Below are 16,458 nucleotides of genomic sequence, written 5' to 3'. Positions count from 1 at the left end.
ACCTCAGGCATCTAAGGATGTATTTACCTCATTTCTATAGACTCTACTCGCAGCTGCAATTGCCAGTGTTCCTCCTACAAACACAATTTATTATCTCACAGTGCAACATTTCCTTTTCACACTGGCTTTTGGCTTAATCTTTTTCTTGAGGCTTCTTTCTCCACGTGCCCACCTTTGGAGACCTATGGCTTTACCACAGCATCTTCCTATCATATTATTGCCCAACAACTCTGCATGAAGCAGGAAGACCACTTTGTAAAGTAAAATGGATACTGATTTTATTTAAAGGGCAAACATTTGACAAGTCTTAAACATCAGCAAAGATTCTTTTCCTCAGCCATGATCTCTGACACTACTGAACTGTTCAAGTGGTTTCTCCTTTCAGAAAACAGCCAAAATACAAACAAGCCAAGACAGCCTTTTTAAATAGTTTGTAACTATTAAAAGTATTTCCAGTATTTTCAAACACAATGCACTTCAGTGTATTTCTTTAGGAAACATCCTCTTACTAAATGAAAAAATAGGAAAAAGCTTTTCAGAACATCATCTCTGCTTTTTTTCAACATTATTTGCATTCACTTAGCATCAGAAAAAACTCCTCAGATAAACAAGTAATCTTTATGCACAAACCATAATTAGCAATGAAGGATTTGGGATAAAAACAGTCTGTATAATAATGTAAACACAGTCATTGTAGAGGATCTAGTTTAGCTTTTCTGGTAATGTTCTTTTACCAAAGGAAAACCACATATAACAATGACAAGGTATTTGTTCCTTATGCCATTCTCCCCTACTTAAATCTATATACATATGCCAGTGAAATGCACTGAGGTAAAAAACTACATATTTACTGAAGCATTAGTGGATTATATGTTGGAAAATTGCTGCAATTAAGGGCTGGCTCCTCATTTCACACAAAATTTACCCTCTCAACAATACAGTGGAGATATATTGACCTAAAATAGCTGGGATTTTGATCATGGCATATTACCACTATTTATAAACATTAATATATATACTTCTAGATTCAAAAGTATGCCCACCAGCAGCCAAACAGTAAAAAAAAAAAACCAACCCACCAAACAAAAACCAAAAAGCAACAACAACAATAAAAACAAAATACACAAAAACTCCAAACAATAACAAAAAACAATCACCAAAAACCCCCCAAAATGCAACAAAAACCCCCAAACCATACATCCTTGCATTTCCAGGTAAATCTGTTAAGACTGTATGAAAGTGTATTTAATCTTTGTACTCCTATACAAGTAGGAAAGGCCTAATTTAACTTTTATAGAGTTATTCTTTTTTTGGTAAAAGACACAGCTCCTAAACTTATCTGCTCCCAGGAGCTCGGTGCAGCTTGTTGTAAGTGAGAATCAGAAATCAGTTAGATGAAAACAGTAATATGCCTCACCTTTTCTTTAGATCTCCAAAAACTGGAAACCCTACATCTTAGTAAACCCAGCTGCTAGAAGCTTAAAGCAACACTACTTTGTTTTAAACCTTTAGCACAGCTGTTTCCATTAAGATGAAGCTGTAGAAAAAAATGGTGTGACCACCAAAAAATTTAGATGCTCACAAGGAAGGCAGCAGTCTTACACAGGCTGTTTGAACACCTTCCTCTGTTAAAGGACTTTCCTTTCTAGATATCTGGTGTGCTGCAAGGTATTCTCATAGGAACCTGGGCAATAGATTACCCTGCCAATATACCATAGTTTTAGAGAACTGAACTCTTCTGCATGAGCATGAATAGACACGCACAGCTTCAATTTCACTCAGCAATGCAGGAAATCTGAGAAACCTATTGAGTCTGGGTGAGGTTGCTTTCCATAAAGAACAGAGATGCCTAGTACAAACTGTATCATCAGGTGTTCTCAAACTACTCCCCCTGAATCTTCATACCATTAATATCTAAAAAGACCCAATTTACCTAAGTCACTCTCTTGACTGTTATAAATCCCCAAGCCCAACAAGGCTTCAGCTGGAGAGGACCTTAAGTTCCAATTTATTTTTCCTTTTTTAAGTCAGTCCAACAGTGTAAGACACACCAGATAGAATCATGCTGTGTGCAAAAGCCCTTCTATGTACATGCTAAAAGTCACCATAGGAACATAAACCCTCTGCACAGTCCAAACTTATTCTAGAAAAAAGGTAAGAACTACATAAAAAGACTTTTGTATATTCTTGCATCACTACAATTCTGTGATTCTGAAATGTTTTGCTTCAGAGAAGTTGTTTTATTAAATGACTACACTGCAGCTTCAAAGACAGCAAAGTAGTTTGTGTCAGCTTCGTGTTGATGAGCAGCAAGTTCAATACATTCAACTTACATTCAAGTTCAATACATTCAACTTACACACTAGTTAAAATAGTGTAGACAGGTTGCCAGACTTCAGTTTTGTACCAAACACTGGGTTTTCTTTCCTTTTTAACTTCATTTTCCAAATTAAAATCAACAACCAAAAAAGTCACTGCTTCCTTGCTGCCATTTGATCATCCTACAGATGTCAAAATCCCTCATGGACTCCCCTTTATCTCCCCTGCCCCTTCCAAGACAGCCAAGTGCTTCTACAGCAGTATCTGGCAAGTAGTTTGGCATTCTAATTAAGACTGCTTGAGCACAACCCATGTTCCAAAATAGTTTTTTGGGTCTCTTTTCTTAAAAACTCTCTAAGTTGAAATTAATAAAGCATTAGTAATATTTCAGAGAAATATTAAACACAAAAAATTGAGATCTGGTACTAGATACAGCCATTTCCCCTGAAACTTGCAATGAAAATTGCTTTGAGTAACTTACTGCAAGAAAAAGTCCACCCCAGATGCCATGTCTCATACATATTAAAGTGATAGCTCTCATCAAAAGTCAATGCTTCACTCAAACACCAACATTTCCCTCTGACTTCAAAGGAATTCACTTACCTTGTGTCTGCATTTAAGTACAACGCCATAGGCTCCTGAAACAGAGAAGATGAGAGATAAGCCATCTCAAAGCAGAAAAAAAATAAAAGTGGCAAGATAAAACAGTGTTGAGCAACCTCCCAACTACAGAAGTAACATTGTTCCCAGTATTATTATTCAGAACTTACATATATAGGTGCTAAATCTCTAAACACTGAAACAATTCCATAGAAATTGCTCAAAAGTAAATGGATTTTAAAACACTGAAATTATTTTTTTTAGAAATACGCTCGCAGGTAAGTTTGATAACTTGCGTCTCCCTAGTACAACTAATGAGAAATCAACAAATTAAACTTTTAAAAGGGAAAAAAACCAAAACCACAAAACAACCCCAAGCCCCCACAAAACTGTTCTGTTTCTCTTCCCTTCCTTTCAGCTTCCAAACTCCTTCATCCATCTGACAAGGAAATTAGCAGAAGCTCTAGATAATAAACACATACAAGAAAAATTTTGCAGTTGATTACTTATTATCATCTAAGTCAAATCTACAAAATTCTAATTAATATATTATTAAGATACTACTTACCTTCACCTACAACCCCAAGGATCTCAAATTTATTCATCACATTACCAATGTTAGGAATCTTCATCAAGACAAATTCCTCTTACGGTGAGAGCCACAAATCATGGCACAAGTGGGACCGTCTGAAGATTTTGCAAAAGGCAGTTGTGAGAAAGCTCTTGGGGAAAGAAACTTCCACCTTGATCAACCAGACTTCTCACACCCTCTTTTAATTTCTAGGCAATCAATAGCTTCCTGGGGAAAGAAAGAAAATAACACAATTAGTACTTTGATTTATTTCAGTAAGAGAAAGCAAGGGTACCAAGACATTACACCTATACAGTCTAACAACTTTAACAGACAATTAATTTAGTTCTACATTTCATGATCAGGAGAGCTTGGCAGCAGGTATGATGGACAGAACCCATTGACACCATACATCTGATACAACAGCTGGCCTTGTAATCCCATACACAGGATGTCTATTACAATAATAACTTGCTGGCATATAGTAATTTTCTATAGAACAGAGGCAAACAAAAATGTTGTCAGGAACTACCTCAGTAAGCAAAAATAAGCTTATAATTATTTATGGTCCACTTGGTGTATGTTCATAGCTAGGTACAGAAACAAATTTTGTTTAGTTATTTTCTCATTTTTCCACTGTAATGACAAAAAGGATATGGCAGAAAGAACATTCTACAGGAGAAAATTGCTTTCTACTACTATGTTCTGTGATTATCAAGAAAAAAATTAAAGGAAATTAATTTGCTAGATTGATAGGAATGAGATTTTAAAATTATTTCCATTATCAGCTTATTTAAGAAATCTGATAAACAGAAAAAATAATGTCTTCAAAGGGTTTTTTCCATGTTCCCCAAACACTGAAGTAATTTTTCAAACTAAGCAACTATACGTAGGGTAAAGAAAAAAGGTTTTTTGGCTGTTTTAGGCTGACCACTTCTCTGCTATCCTATTAGAAGCTTGATTTTACTCATTCATACTGCATTTGCTACCTTAATTTTCAAGGCATGTATCCCACATTCAAAAATGGGGAAATAAAACCCCTCAATTGCTTTCAGCATGAATTGGAAATATACCGTCTTCACAATTCAGCGACTCAAGGACAGAACTACTCAGGAAGAACAGGATGGCAGGATGGAAGTGAATACATTTGATTAAGTTATGTGTAATGGGTGAGTGTGACCCAATAATGCTGGGTTCAGCTCACACAAATAAGATGTCACTGTAAGCCAGGGGTGCTGGCCAAAAGCCCAGTTTTGACATGGTCATACACAACAAAAGGACAACCCAAGGGTGGAGAGGAATCACAATGACATTTGCTTCAGCAAGACACAGGCAGATCATGTGGGGAGGGGTTGTTACTTTAGAAGCAACTCCAGAGTTAATCAACCACAGTGATTTGAAAATAAAGCAGTGAGTTCCAAATTAAAGGGATAGTTAGGGTTTTCTGGTTTGCTTTTGTTTTTCAGAAAAAGCTGTCCAGTTCTTTATTAATTATTTCAGTGGTTTAATTTACTGTTTTAATTAATCAATTTTTTTCTTCACTGGTTAATTGTACAAAAGACTCTTTCCTTTCCCTTCCATATGTTCTCCTCCTATTTCATTTGGCATCTCCTCACAAAAGCCTTTTTGCTGTTTGTCCAGACTTTCTGGTTACATTAACGAACTTAAAAAAATGAGGTCCTGGAAAAACAGGAGCATCTGCTCAGCTGCACCCATCAACATGAGAACAGAGCCCACACTGAGCTGCTTCAGCTTTCTACTGAAACAGGCTGGTGCCAGGCACAGGGTGCAGCTGATGTCCCCATGCTGCAGCTGAGTGACAGAAATGCTGCTACAGAGACCTTGAAACAACGACTGATGCCACCAAAACGTAAGCGAGACACAACAGAACTGGTCAGCCAAGTTCAGAACAGCAAAGTTACTTGCCAGAAAGAAAAGTCATAAAACATATATTGTTCTCTATCAGCACTATTCAGTAACATCACCAAATCTGTTACTTCAGTTCCCAAAATTATTCACTGACAAGTCTTTCTATAAATTAGTTTGTGATAAATTGATTACTTATCAGCTGGTATCACTGTACACTCTCATTCTGCCTTACAGCGCACACAATACTTCCTAGATATATGATGGAACAGTAAAGAAACTTATGAGATAATGTAACAAAAGCTCAAGAAGAAATTAAGATGTAGTTTCATTTGTCCCTCATCCATAATTTCTAAATTTCTCATAAACTACTTGAAGCTATACAAGCCTGCAGCTCGTGATACACTATTTTTATTTTCAGTTCTGCAAGTTTATTCAGTATGAATTCTAGTTTTTTACTGGGGACAAAGGTTAGACTTGCAAGCAGTGAATCTTCCTTTCTGAAATCCCCCAGCTAGGGAGATTGTGGATCCTCAACCCCAGCAGTGTTAAAGGCCAGGCTGGGTAAGGCCTTGAGCATCCTGTCTAGTGGGAGGTGTTCCTGCACATGGGAGGGAGGGTTGGGAGAAGATGATCTTTAAGGTCCCTTCTAATTCTTAAAATTCTGATTCTATGAAATTCAATGCTGTGTATCTTCTCCCCATGATCACATATCATCTTCCCTTTTCACTTCATCAGAAGAGCCACAGAAAACTGATCCCCTGCTATCCCTGAATTCATGCCACCTAGAGAATCATTTGCATGTAATTCCTTATAGACAAAACCCTGTCAACTCACTTAGTGATTTTCACTCACCATTAGTGACACACTTGAGCTGGCCCAAAGAAACACACAAACCAGCTTCCCTAATTCTCCCCAAAGTGCATCGTGACTGACTGACATCACAGGGAACACAGGGGGCTCCCAAAAGCAAATTGCACTCAAGTGAGCCCCTCTTTTACACTAGCTCCAGGCAGCCTTTTGCCCAATTCTGGTGAGGGCATTTTATGAAAACTTAATCCTGAAATTAAAAGGAAAGCTAGTGAAAGATGACCAGGAGCACACAGCACTAGTATGGATTCATATCCAAACACTTTTTGTCCCAACTCTTTTGCCTCAAACTGGGCTATAATTCAAACATTAGTGATGTCAGACTAGTTAGACCCAGTTAATCTCTAGACAAAATTTATATGCTTATTTAAGATCTATGTCTTCAAAAGCTGCTAAAGACTAGAACCAAGCTGCTAAAATATTTGTTCAGTGGCAATACCCACTATTTGGGATTCTTTTATCAAAATGCACTGGCCTTGTTAAGATTGTTTTGAAAATCACTGATTCTTGCAGGGAATCTGGTAACATGAGCTCAAAACTCCATGAATGACACAGAGTCTTAATGAATGTCAGAGTGAGTAACTGTAATAACAAAAACAAGGAAAAACACCTAGAAGTTTAAACAAAAGCTTAAGCAAAACAGAAGTTTAAACAAAAAAGTAAATTCAAGAAAGTTATCCATAGCAAGAACTACTTTATTCTGTAACTTAGTGAGGACAGGCTGGATTCTTTCCAGCTGAACACTGGAAATAGCAAGGAAAACCTCAGCTAATAGCAAGGAAAACCTAACAGCTGGCACAATTTCATTCTTTGCACTGAGTGCCACACTGGTCTGTTTTCCTAAGTTGCTTGCTGTCCAGAATAACCCTTGCAGAAGTGGAAATAAGGCCCTCATTTACCTCTCAAAGGCTCTCAGTATGGAAACAGAAGTCATTCCCCTAATATCCCTTTCTATGGCAGTCAGATTCACAGCATATAACAATTTATGAATTAAACCAACAGATCTCTGAGATGCCCTCAACATTGCCATGATATTCTACAAAAAGCAGAGCCAACTCAGCAAAATGAACTGTCATGAGATGAACACAAAAAAAATTAGTTTTATTTAATCCAGAAGTGTAACAGTGTGAGACTTTAACACAAAAGTAGCTGTTTTGCAACAGCATGTAAGGCTTATATGTAAATCCCAGAAAACATACAAACATTTTCAAAATGAGCATACAGAATACGACAGCATTATGGTACCTGATCATTTGAATTGAAATTAAAGCAGTGGGGAAAAACCCCAGCTTTTTCATAACTCCTTTTCCCTTCAGGACCATTAGGAATTTTAGTGCATCACCCAAAAACATCAGACTTAACCACTCAACCCTAAGCCTCAATCATAAGTAGACATGCTATTCTTAATTTCATAATCATCAATATCTGTGTGGAGAGAGAAGCACTTTTTACACAGATTTTAGTAGAGACAGTGAGAATAACTGAACACGTGAGGTAGATGTTTGGCTTCACAAAATGTAGAGAAGTAAAACTGTTCTAGAAATACAGTTAAATTTGTACATCTATATCTTGAAAATCAAGTATTCAGTTAATGTCATTTATCATGACAGAAAGAATGCAATCTTCATCCTGCTGAACTTAGTTACAAACTTCTGACTTTAAAGTCATCCATGAGCTTTTAAACAAGCTTCTTGCCAGCAGATAATACACCCCTCTTGCTCTTCTAAAAGAAGAAGAAAAACTTAATGTTTTATTTATTATGTTTACCCACCAAGAGGCCACAACTAGGAATTTCTAGAGGCTGATTTACATTTTCCTCTGTGCATTAACAAAACAGTCAGTCCCTATGCAAATGTCAAGAACTTATACCATAGCATCTTTGATGGTTATGCATTAATCCACACCCTGGCATGTCTTCTGTCAAACAAGGTACATGGATGAAAGAAGAATTAACCACTTCTGTCAGCAATGATACATCATTCAGCACCTTTGCTCTTCGTCCCCAGTATACCTGTAGCTCTATTCATTGAGGTTTTCCAGGAAAACCCTAGTCAGATTTACAAGCACCCAATTCAGCTTTATAGCAGTAAATACAAGTGACAGGGTAAAGAAAACAGGTGAGGGTTTTTTTTTTTTTTTTTTTTTTGTTTTTTTTTTTGTTTTTTTTTTTTGTGGATTTATTGATCCAGAGGAAGGTGTCAGGTTTATTATGATGAATTACTGATCAGGAAGAAAAAAAATCAGTAAATGAAAAGTTGAAAGTTGTAAGGAGGAAGCCAGCAGTAACATTCTGACTGAAGGAATGCAGAGAAAAATAATCCAATCATACTCCTAATGACATTGTACCAGTCTCACTCCATAATTTGAAAAAAAAAGCTACCACTTTATTTCTCCATTTTATGGAGGGACAGTAGATCTTCTAAATGAGATAAGATTCTGGAGAAAGAGCCATCAAGATTTCACAATATGAAGAAATCCACAACAAGGAAGATGAAAAAAAGAAAAAGCTGAAGAGATAAAAAGCAACAAGAACTTAACAATTATAGCAAGCCATTTTTCATACTCAAACTTCAATCTATCCTCTGCTCATAAGAAAAAAAATAGGAATGAAAAGAACAGCTGGTGAAAATAAATACAAAATTTAGAAAGCTGTCAAAATTGAACAAATTATGTAAAAGCAAAACACCAAGGTTCCTTGCACAGGCTCACAGATTTTAAAATTCAGCTTCAATGTTCTTGACATTGCTAATAGCAGCATTGGACCCTGACTTCACTATTGCTGGTTTTTGGAGAATTTGCTCGGGATTTTTTGGTTTTAGGTTTTTTAACAGCTGTCGATACATCAAAACCTGCAAAGGCATCTGAATGATTATACATCAATGGAAGGCATCATCACTGGCCTAAAGACAGATCTCCACGGCCACAGGGCCAGGAGTGCATGGGGGAAGAACCTGAACAAAGTTCCCATCCTGCAGCAAGCAAACAACTAGAAAAAGGGTGAATCAGTTCCCAACTATTCAAGATACCTGTTTGGTTAAATTCCTAATGGAAAACTGAGCTTGAAGGCCAGGGAAGAAATAATGATTTGGTTTGTTTTATCTTGTTCTATGAGTGCTCTTTTTTTTGTATCCAAGTACAGATTCAAAAATAAATTCAGCTCATCCTGGATATATGAACTAAATTCACTTCTCTGAGTTAAAACACAGGATTCACGATCTTCCCTAACAGCTGTGGCCAACTCAAAAAGAGTGGGTGCTTAGCAGGATGCTTCTAAGACCATAATGACAAATAAGCAGACTGATTATGAAAGCACTGAGCACAAAAGCAGCTCCCATGAGTCATAACAGGAGGACAGGAAAGACAATTTTGCTTCCATTTTAGTCTTGCTCTCCAGCAAGAACCTTAACAAGAAAGTCTATTGTGGGTGTGACAGCTTCTTACGCAGTTGATGCCGATCTTTGCGCATGCTGGGTGGGCCTCACTGTACCTGTGGCAGCTCTGAAGGAAAATCGTCAGAGGATAAAACTCTCAACAGCAACCTGTGAAACCCAAAGCCTTTGCAGCTTCTTCTGGCACAAGGTGCCTGACACTTCACACTTTCATTTCTACCCAATACAAGTGCCCAACATTTGTAGTTGAAGTAAAAGCACACTTTGGCTTAGTGATATATTCGTACACAAAGAGAAGGAATATTTTTTTTTTAGATAATAAAAGGTTTTATTTCATAACAGAATAGCTTGCTGTGGAAGAAGCTAATTTCTTTTATCTGACACAATATTTGTAGTGGTCTCCTTGGAAGGTGGTTCTTAATTTTAATCTTTCCTTCTCTCTTCTCAGAACATCAGTCTCCAGTAATAGCCTATATTAATTTGTCATGTTGCCTATGATTTAGTCCCATATTATTTTTGACAATCTGCCATGGACTTTAAATCCTCAATATAATATTACAAAATAATACTACAGACATTCTTTCATTTTTAGAACTACCCAAAAGAGCTGCTATTTTCAGTTACACATCAGGACTCACCTTGCAGCTAATTCCAATGTTTAAAGATACATACTTAGGAATAAGAAGGGAAAAAAAAGGCACAGGGGCAGAGGGTGTTCCTGTCCAAGTACAATATATTCTCTTGAAGGGGACACGTAAGAAGCAGCCAGGCAGCTGGAGGACTGCTCTGAAATCTGAGCTCTGCAGGACAGCTGTGGAAAGAATGGGGCTCCCGAGTGTGCCCACCACGCTCCGGGTCCCTGGCATCCACTGGCACGGCGAGGGGTTCCTCTGTACACGGGCAGCAGCCCCGACCCAGCCCTGCACTGCTGCAATGCACTGCTGGCAGCAGACAAAACGACACATGCAGAAGACCCGGCCACTTCAGAAAAAATCTTCTGATGCGTTCTTAACTGGATCAGCCACTGAATCTTTCATATGTGCACACACAAAGCATGCTGGTGATTTAGTGAGACTGAAATTCTGCTAATCTGACAAACTTTCCCCCTCCTTCTAAGCCAGTTTTGTCTTCATTGTTCTAAAAATAACCCCCATTCACATTCTAAAAGTCAGATGTTCCTCTCTGCACTGTATTTGGCTGAGATGGATCTTTCTCATAAAAGTACAGAAAAGTAAAGGTGAATACAAAGTATTTATAAATAGCAAATGAATGCCAAAACTAAATTCTGTGGGCATTCTAATGCAGATTGAAACAACTGCAATGACTACTCTTCTTGTAATCTTCAAGCATATAATTAAATACAGTGACTGGTTCACTATCTGAACCAAATAGGAAAAAAAAAAAAAAACAACAACCCAAGAAATCCCTTTTTCCTTGAAAAGGGCATGCCAAATAGAACAAACAAAAGAATGAGGCGGGAGCCCCCCAAAACTTAGTACTAAATTAATAATAAAATTCAATACATACAAATGAACAGAACTACATTCTATGCTATAAAATGATTTATCATTGCTTCTTCATGCATTTTCCAAGCAAATAATTAGGAACATTTTATTTAAATAATAATGATCCACCTCATACAACATTAACCCTGAAAAGAATGTGATCAAAAGTTTTAAGAAACAGACAAAAAGAAGCCACTCAACAACTAATGGTCCCAAGACAGGTCATTTCAAGAATAAATTAATATTAGTATGCAGGCATATGTGCAGGAGCACATTGAAAGAAACAACTCAAAAGATTTATCATGGGGTCTTCTGTCACTGGAGTCATTACAAGTGATTAAAATACATGGACAAATGGTGTACAGTAGGGTTTTGTGGGGGAGTGCTGGAGGATTTTGTAATAATTTTGTTTAGGTTTGACTTATTTTTAAGTAGAAAAAGGCTCTCTAATTCCATCAATCTCAAAGCAGATTGGTTAAAAAACCCTAAAGAAATTAAAATCTATAGAAACATCTCTCCATATGAAGTTTCATCTGAATTTGAAGATATTGCTACTATTTCAATGCATGAAACTCTATTACAAGGTATTTGCTCCAGTTTTACCAGCCAAGAATTGAACCAAGTATGATCAATACTAAAAGAGTATCAATGTGCTTATTTTACAGTTCATAATTGGGGCTTTTTTAAGATGTCTGTTATCAGAGTAACTGAACTCTAACCATGTTTAAATTCAACGTGAGTTTTGCTATGCTTTCTAGTTGGAAAAAAAACCCATTAAACTTACACAGGTGAATAAATCAATTAAGTAAAACCCAAGTCAAGAAGACTAATCTCCAAAGTGGCTCAGACTGCATTAAGAGGTTATGACCATCACAATAGGATGAAGTTCAATAAAAAAGAATCACATTCCAGATGAAGAAGAAAAAAAAACTTAACCAACTAACAATTCCCCTAAATTAACATTATTTCTTAATTGTTAACTGTTACTAATTTCACAACTTATTAACATAAGCTTCCTTGAAGCAGAGGATAAAAGCTTAGAGTGTTCTGGAATGTCTCACCACAGAAACAGCAGCAGCAATGTATCATGTACCAAAGACAATTTGAGGGAGGACTCTGAACATTAAACTGAAAACTCTGAAATAAAGCTTGTGTTCAATGCAAATCCACTGCAGAGAAAGTGCAGCAATAGAGTGTTGACTTGTGCTGTCAGGACAGATGTCCTCACACTGAGCCACCTAGAACACCTTCAGGTAGGGGAACTTCAGTTTGCTAAATTACTGCAAACATTTTTGGAAGATACATTAAGGTGACCCACTCAATTTGCAGTATGTGCAAGCAATTTTCCAGTAGAGAAAAAAAAAAGCAGAGAAACAAAAGCACCAATTTAATGAGGTGATCTCATCCAAAGGCAGTAGAAAAATAAATATTCATTATACTATCTCTCCCCTGTCCAGCCAAGAACACAGATAAGGAATTGGCTGGCTGGATGCAGCCAGAGAGTTGTGGTCAATGGCTCCATGTTCTAGTCGGAAGTTGGTGATGAGTGGTGTTCCTCAAGGCTCTGTGCTGAGTCCAGGGCACTTTAGTACCTTTGTCACTGACACAGACAGTGAGACTGAGGGCACCTCAGCAAGTTTACAGATTACAGAAGCTGGCTGGTACATCTGACACAACAGAAGGACAAGTCAGCGTCCAGAGGGACCTGGAAAAACTTGAGAAGCGGGCCCATGAGAACCTCATGAAATTCAACAAGTCCAAGGACAAGGTGCTGCACCAGGGTCAGGGCAAACCCAGACAGGAATACAGGGCCGTGAGAAGAAATCATTGAGAGCAGCCCTAAAGAGAAGGACATGGGGGCTCCCGTGGATGAAAAGGTGGATGTGAGCCAACAGTGTGCACTCAGGCACCCTGGGCTGCAGCAAAAGCAGCAGGTCAAGGGAGAGGACCCTGTCACTCTAGTCTGCCCTCGTGAGACCCCAGCTGTGCAGCTGTGTCCAGCTGTGGGGTCCAGCATACCAGAGCAGGTACAGAGGAGGCCACACACAAGACGATCAGAGAGCTGGAGCACATTTCCCACAGACAAGCAGAGAGAGCTGGGGCTGTTCAGCACTGAAAAGACCCGAGGGAGAGGTGGTTGGAACAGGATGGAAACGGAGGTCCCTTCCAACCCAAACCCTTCGTGATGCTCTGAGCTGAGCAGACAGAGCGACTTTGGTGACAGTGGATGGCCAAGGTCAACCCCACACAGATTCCTAATTGCAAAGACATAATCATTATTATGTTGTCTTTTCCTCTCCTGCCTAGTTCAACTGTTAGTTGCATTCTTAAGTGTTGTCTTTAATTAGATGTTAAGCTCTTTGATGAGGAAACTTTTTGCTATGTTGAAGGCCTCTGGTGGTGCTATAAAATAACTAAGATATAATGTTTGAAACTATGCTATGGTAATGGTTTTTGGCATGAACAGCATGCTGTGGTAAAATACGAGTCTTTAGGTAAATGAAAGTCTTCCCAGAAAGCTCAGGAAAAAACTTCCAAAAAACTAGGAGGCAATTTGATTCATTTCTGGAAACAGGATGTGGTAATACTTATTTTTTAAATAATAAACAATGTCATTTCAATGCCAGCTTCTATAATCACTTAAAAAAAAATAAGTGAAGTAATAGCTTCTCTTTTGATTTAAGCCTAGTGGTTTCCATTTTGCAGTTAAAAGAAAGAAAAGGGAAATATTCTAAATCTTACATAACATAAAAACTATCCTCATAATTAAAACTACAAACATTCAGACTAACTTTCTTAATACAAATGCAGTCTGTACTCGCTGTATAACTTCATCAACCACCATCAATACACTGGTAAAACATGTATATTCAATGAATTCTGCTTAACTAGTATTTTGTCCACACTATTAATCTGACAAAAATGTCTCTAGAGTAAATCAAGGACTTTACTACTGAAGGCATGAACTACCTAAATAAAAGGTAAAATGGTATTATTTACAGCTTAATCTAAAGAGAAGAATCATCCAGATTACAATGGAAAAATATTTAAACATAACTAGGAAATGGCAGATACATGGCCTTTCTCCCACAGAGAAAGGCAAGCCAAGCAGTGTCTCCTGCTATGCTGACAGCTTCTTGCTTGAGAGATTCCCATGACAGCAAAAGCATGTCTGGATATGTAAGTGACCCAAAAGAGGACCTGAAAAACAGGTCCTGAGAAAAAGGACATACATCTAAACAGTAAATAATGTTGGCAGACCTACCAGAAGAAAGGTAATAAAAAACCCTCATAATCCTAATTTTCATCCTTCGTTTGTTTTTCTATCCTTTGAGTCTTCCAAGTTTAATTATGGAGTGTGGAGGGTGGGAGGAGGAGAAGGGAAAAAAGAGGGAAGGCAATGCTCCTGGCAAAGGATAAGAAGGGTGGGTGAGGGAGGAAGAGAAGGGAAACTACTGCAGGGAGTCACAAGAGAAGACAGTAAAAGACTGGCATATGGAGAAGTGCTGAAATGAAAGAAGAAAACAAAATTCTAAGGACAAGATGCTTCAGGCATGAGCAATGAGTTCATCATGATATTTGAGATTTATGTTAGTTTATAAAAAATACAGACTTGCACCATCCAAAAGTCAATATTTGCATAACTGACTTTCTTGTTTCTTATATATCTAGCTACTTCTTGAACAAACAGGCTTCTAATATTCAGGGAAATAAAAGTAACTGGGGAGATATGAATGCAGAAAAATACACCCAGAAAAATACTGTCATTTATTTCTTGCAAAGGAAAAGTAAAAACTACTAAGAAAATAAGGACTGGCAACAATATAGGGCATACCCTGTCTCAGAGGGTTAAACAGAACTTCCCAAAGTTCAGTTATACCTACTGACAAAGGCTGCTGGGGAGGTGCTGAGGTGAAAGACTCTAAATCAAAGATGGAACAGCTGTCTTTTGCTTGCAAGTAAGCTGTACAGAATCATATACACATATTGACAGGCTTGAATATTGGTCACCAAGGAACTAGATGGATGCATATCAAGACATCTCGTCAGCCACCACAGGCAGCAATCACAGAGCAGCAGCACACTGAGCCCAGCACATCCAACCCCAGCAGCCACTGCTCAGCAGGCAGGGAGGCAAGGCAAAGATTACAGTTTTAACCACACCACATCACTCCTTTCCACTAATGTTCTCTTTGTGCCTTTCTAATGTTAGAAGAATAATCTCCACCTTCCTCTGGAATCCAGATAGAATGGGTGATATGCTATTTGCTCAGACAAAAACTCAGAAATAATGCTTGTAATCTCTTTGGATTATACCAATTTCTTTGTTGCTGAGGCTACATAGGAAACCAATTTAAATGCAAGTTTAACATTTAGGCCTTTTTGTGGTGCTAGATATGCATTTTATGTTCCCCTCCACTAAGATGTCAAAAAGCCTAACTAAACACAACCCACCAAAACACCAGTTTACAGAGTTGAACACATACTGCTGGAGAGAGATTTTTCTAATACATAGGAGTCATCCCCCCACAGGTGCAATGAAGAGAGCTAAAAGACAATCAAGTAATGTAAAGAGTCTGCCTCCAGAGCAGAAATTTTAAATATAGATGTTAAATGAATTTCACAGTCTATTTGCATCCATTTTTAAACTGATCAAAATGCTTCATAGTTTAGAATAACTATATTTCTCTGCTTGTATGGTCAGATATTTTTAAAAAACAAAACACTTTCAAAATAATTTACACAACATTTTGCAACAAAATGAAGCTCAAGTACTTTTTCCCACTGTAAGGTATTTACTAGACTGCAGTAATTCTCTTACCACTTTTAAAGCTTGAAACACACCTTCGTTGAATGCTATGAGTCAGTTTTAATGACAGTGTTATGTTCTATTGCTCTGTAGCTTATGCAAGAGAATGAATTTGCATTAAGTACCCAACTTTAGAAGCCACCTTCTCTTCTCCTTTGTTAATACTGAATAAAGGTAAAAAAAGGCTATATTCTCTGCCTGCTTTCTTATTGTTTTAAAAGAATAAATCTAGTTAGCTGCCCGTAATATAAAATGGACATAAAATTTGTTATTGTCGCTGTATAAATATGGGGAAGGGGGGGTGTTTACTGGGGGGAAGGGGTGTTGTTATTGTTGTTGTTTGGGGTTTTTTCAAGAAAGCCAGAATACAGAAAAAAAGAGTAAATATTTTCTAATTTAGTAGTATTTCAGAAGTTTAAACTACTGTTTCTGCATGAAAACTAACAGTTAACTTCAGAAGAAGGAAAATGAAACAGTCTAAAATGCTAATTCAAGGGAGGGGGAAAAAATGAGGGAGCAAAAAGACTA

General features: G+C 37.6%; 1 protein-coding gene across 4 annotated transcripts in view; it reads right to left on the bottom strand.

The window, feature by feature from the left end:
• CDKL5 (cyclin dependent kinase like 5) overlaps positions 1-16,458 on the bottom strand; it is a 131,145-nt gene that overhangs the window by 79,105 nt on the left and 35,582 nt on the right. For all 4 annotated transcript variants that reach the window (XM_050971211.1, XM_050971207.1, XM_050971215.1 and 1 more), the window contains exons 2-3: positions 3,488-3,718; positions 2,923-2,957 (exon numbers count right to left, since the gene is read on the bottom strand). In XM_050971211.1, the coding sequence (XP_050827168.1) occupies positions 2,923-2,957; positions 3,488-3,551 (99 nt within the window). In that variant the 5' untranslated portion in view covers positions 3,552-3,718. The remainder of the gene's footprint in view (positions 1-2,922; positions 2,958-3,487; positions 3,719-16,458) is intronic.

Source organism: Serinus canaria, chromosome 1, assembly GCF_022539315.1.
Source record: "Serinus canaria isolate serCan28SL12 chromosome 1, serCan2020, whole genome shotgun sequence".
Classification (NCBI taxonomy): domain Eukaryota; kingdom Metazoa; phylum Chordata; class Aves; order Passeriformes; family Fringillidae; genus Serinus; species Serinus canaria.
The sequence above is the reverse complement of the archived record's forward strand: the minus strand, read 5'-3'. Positions and strand labels throughout refer to the sequence as shown.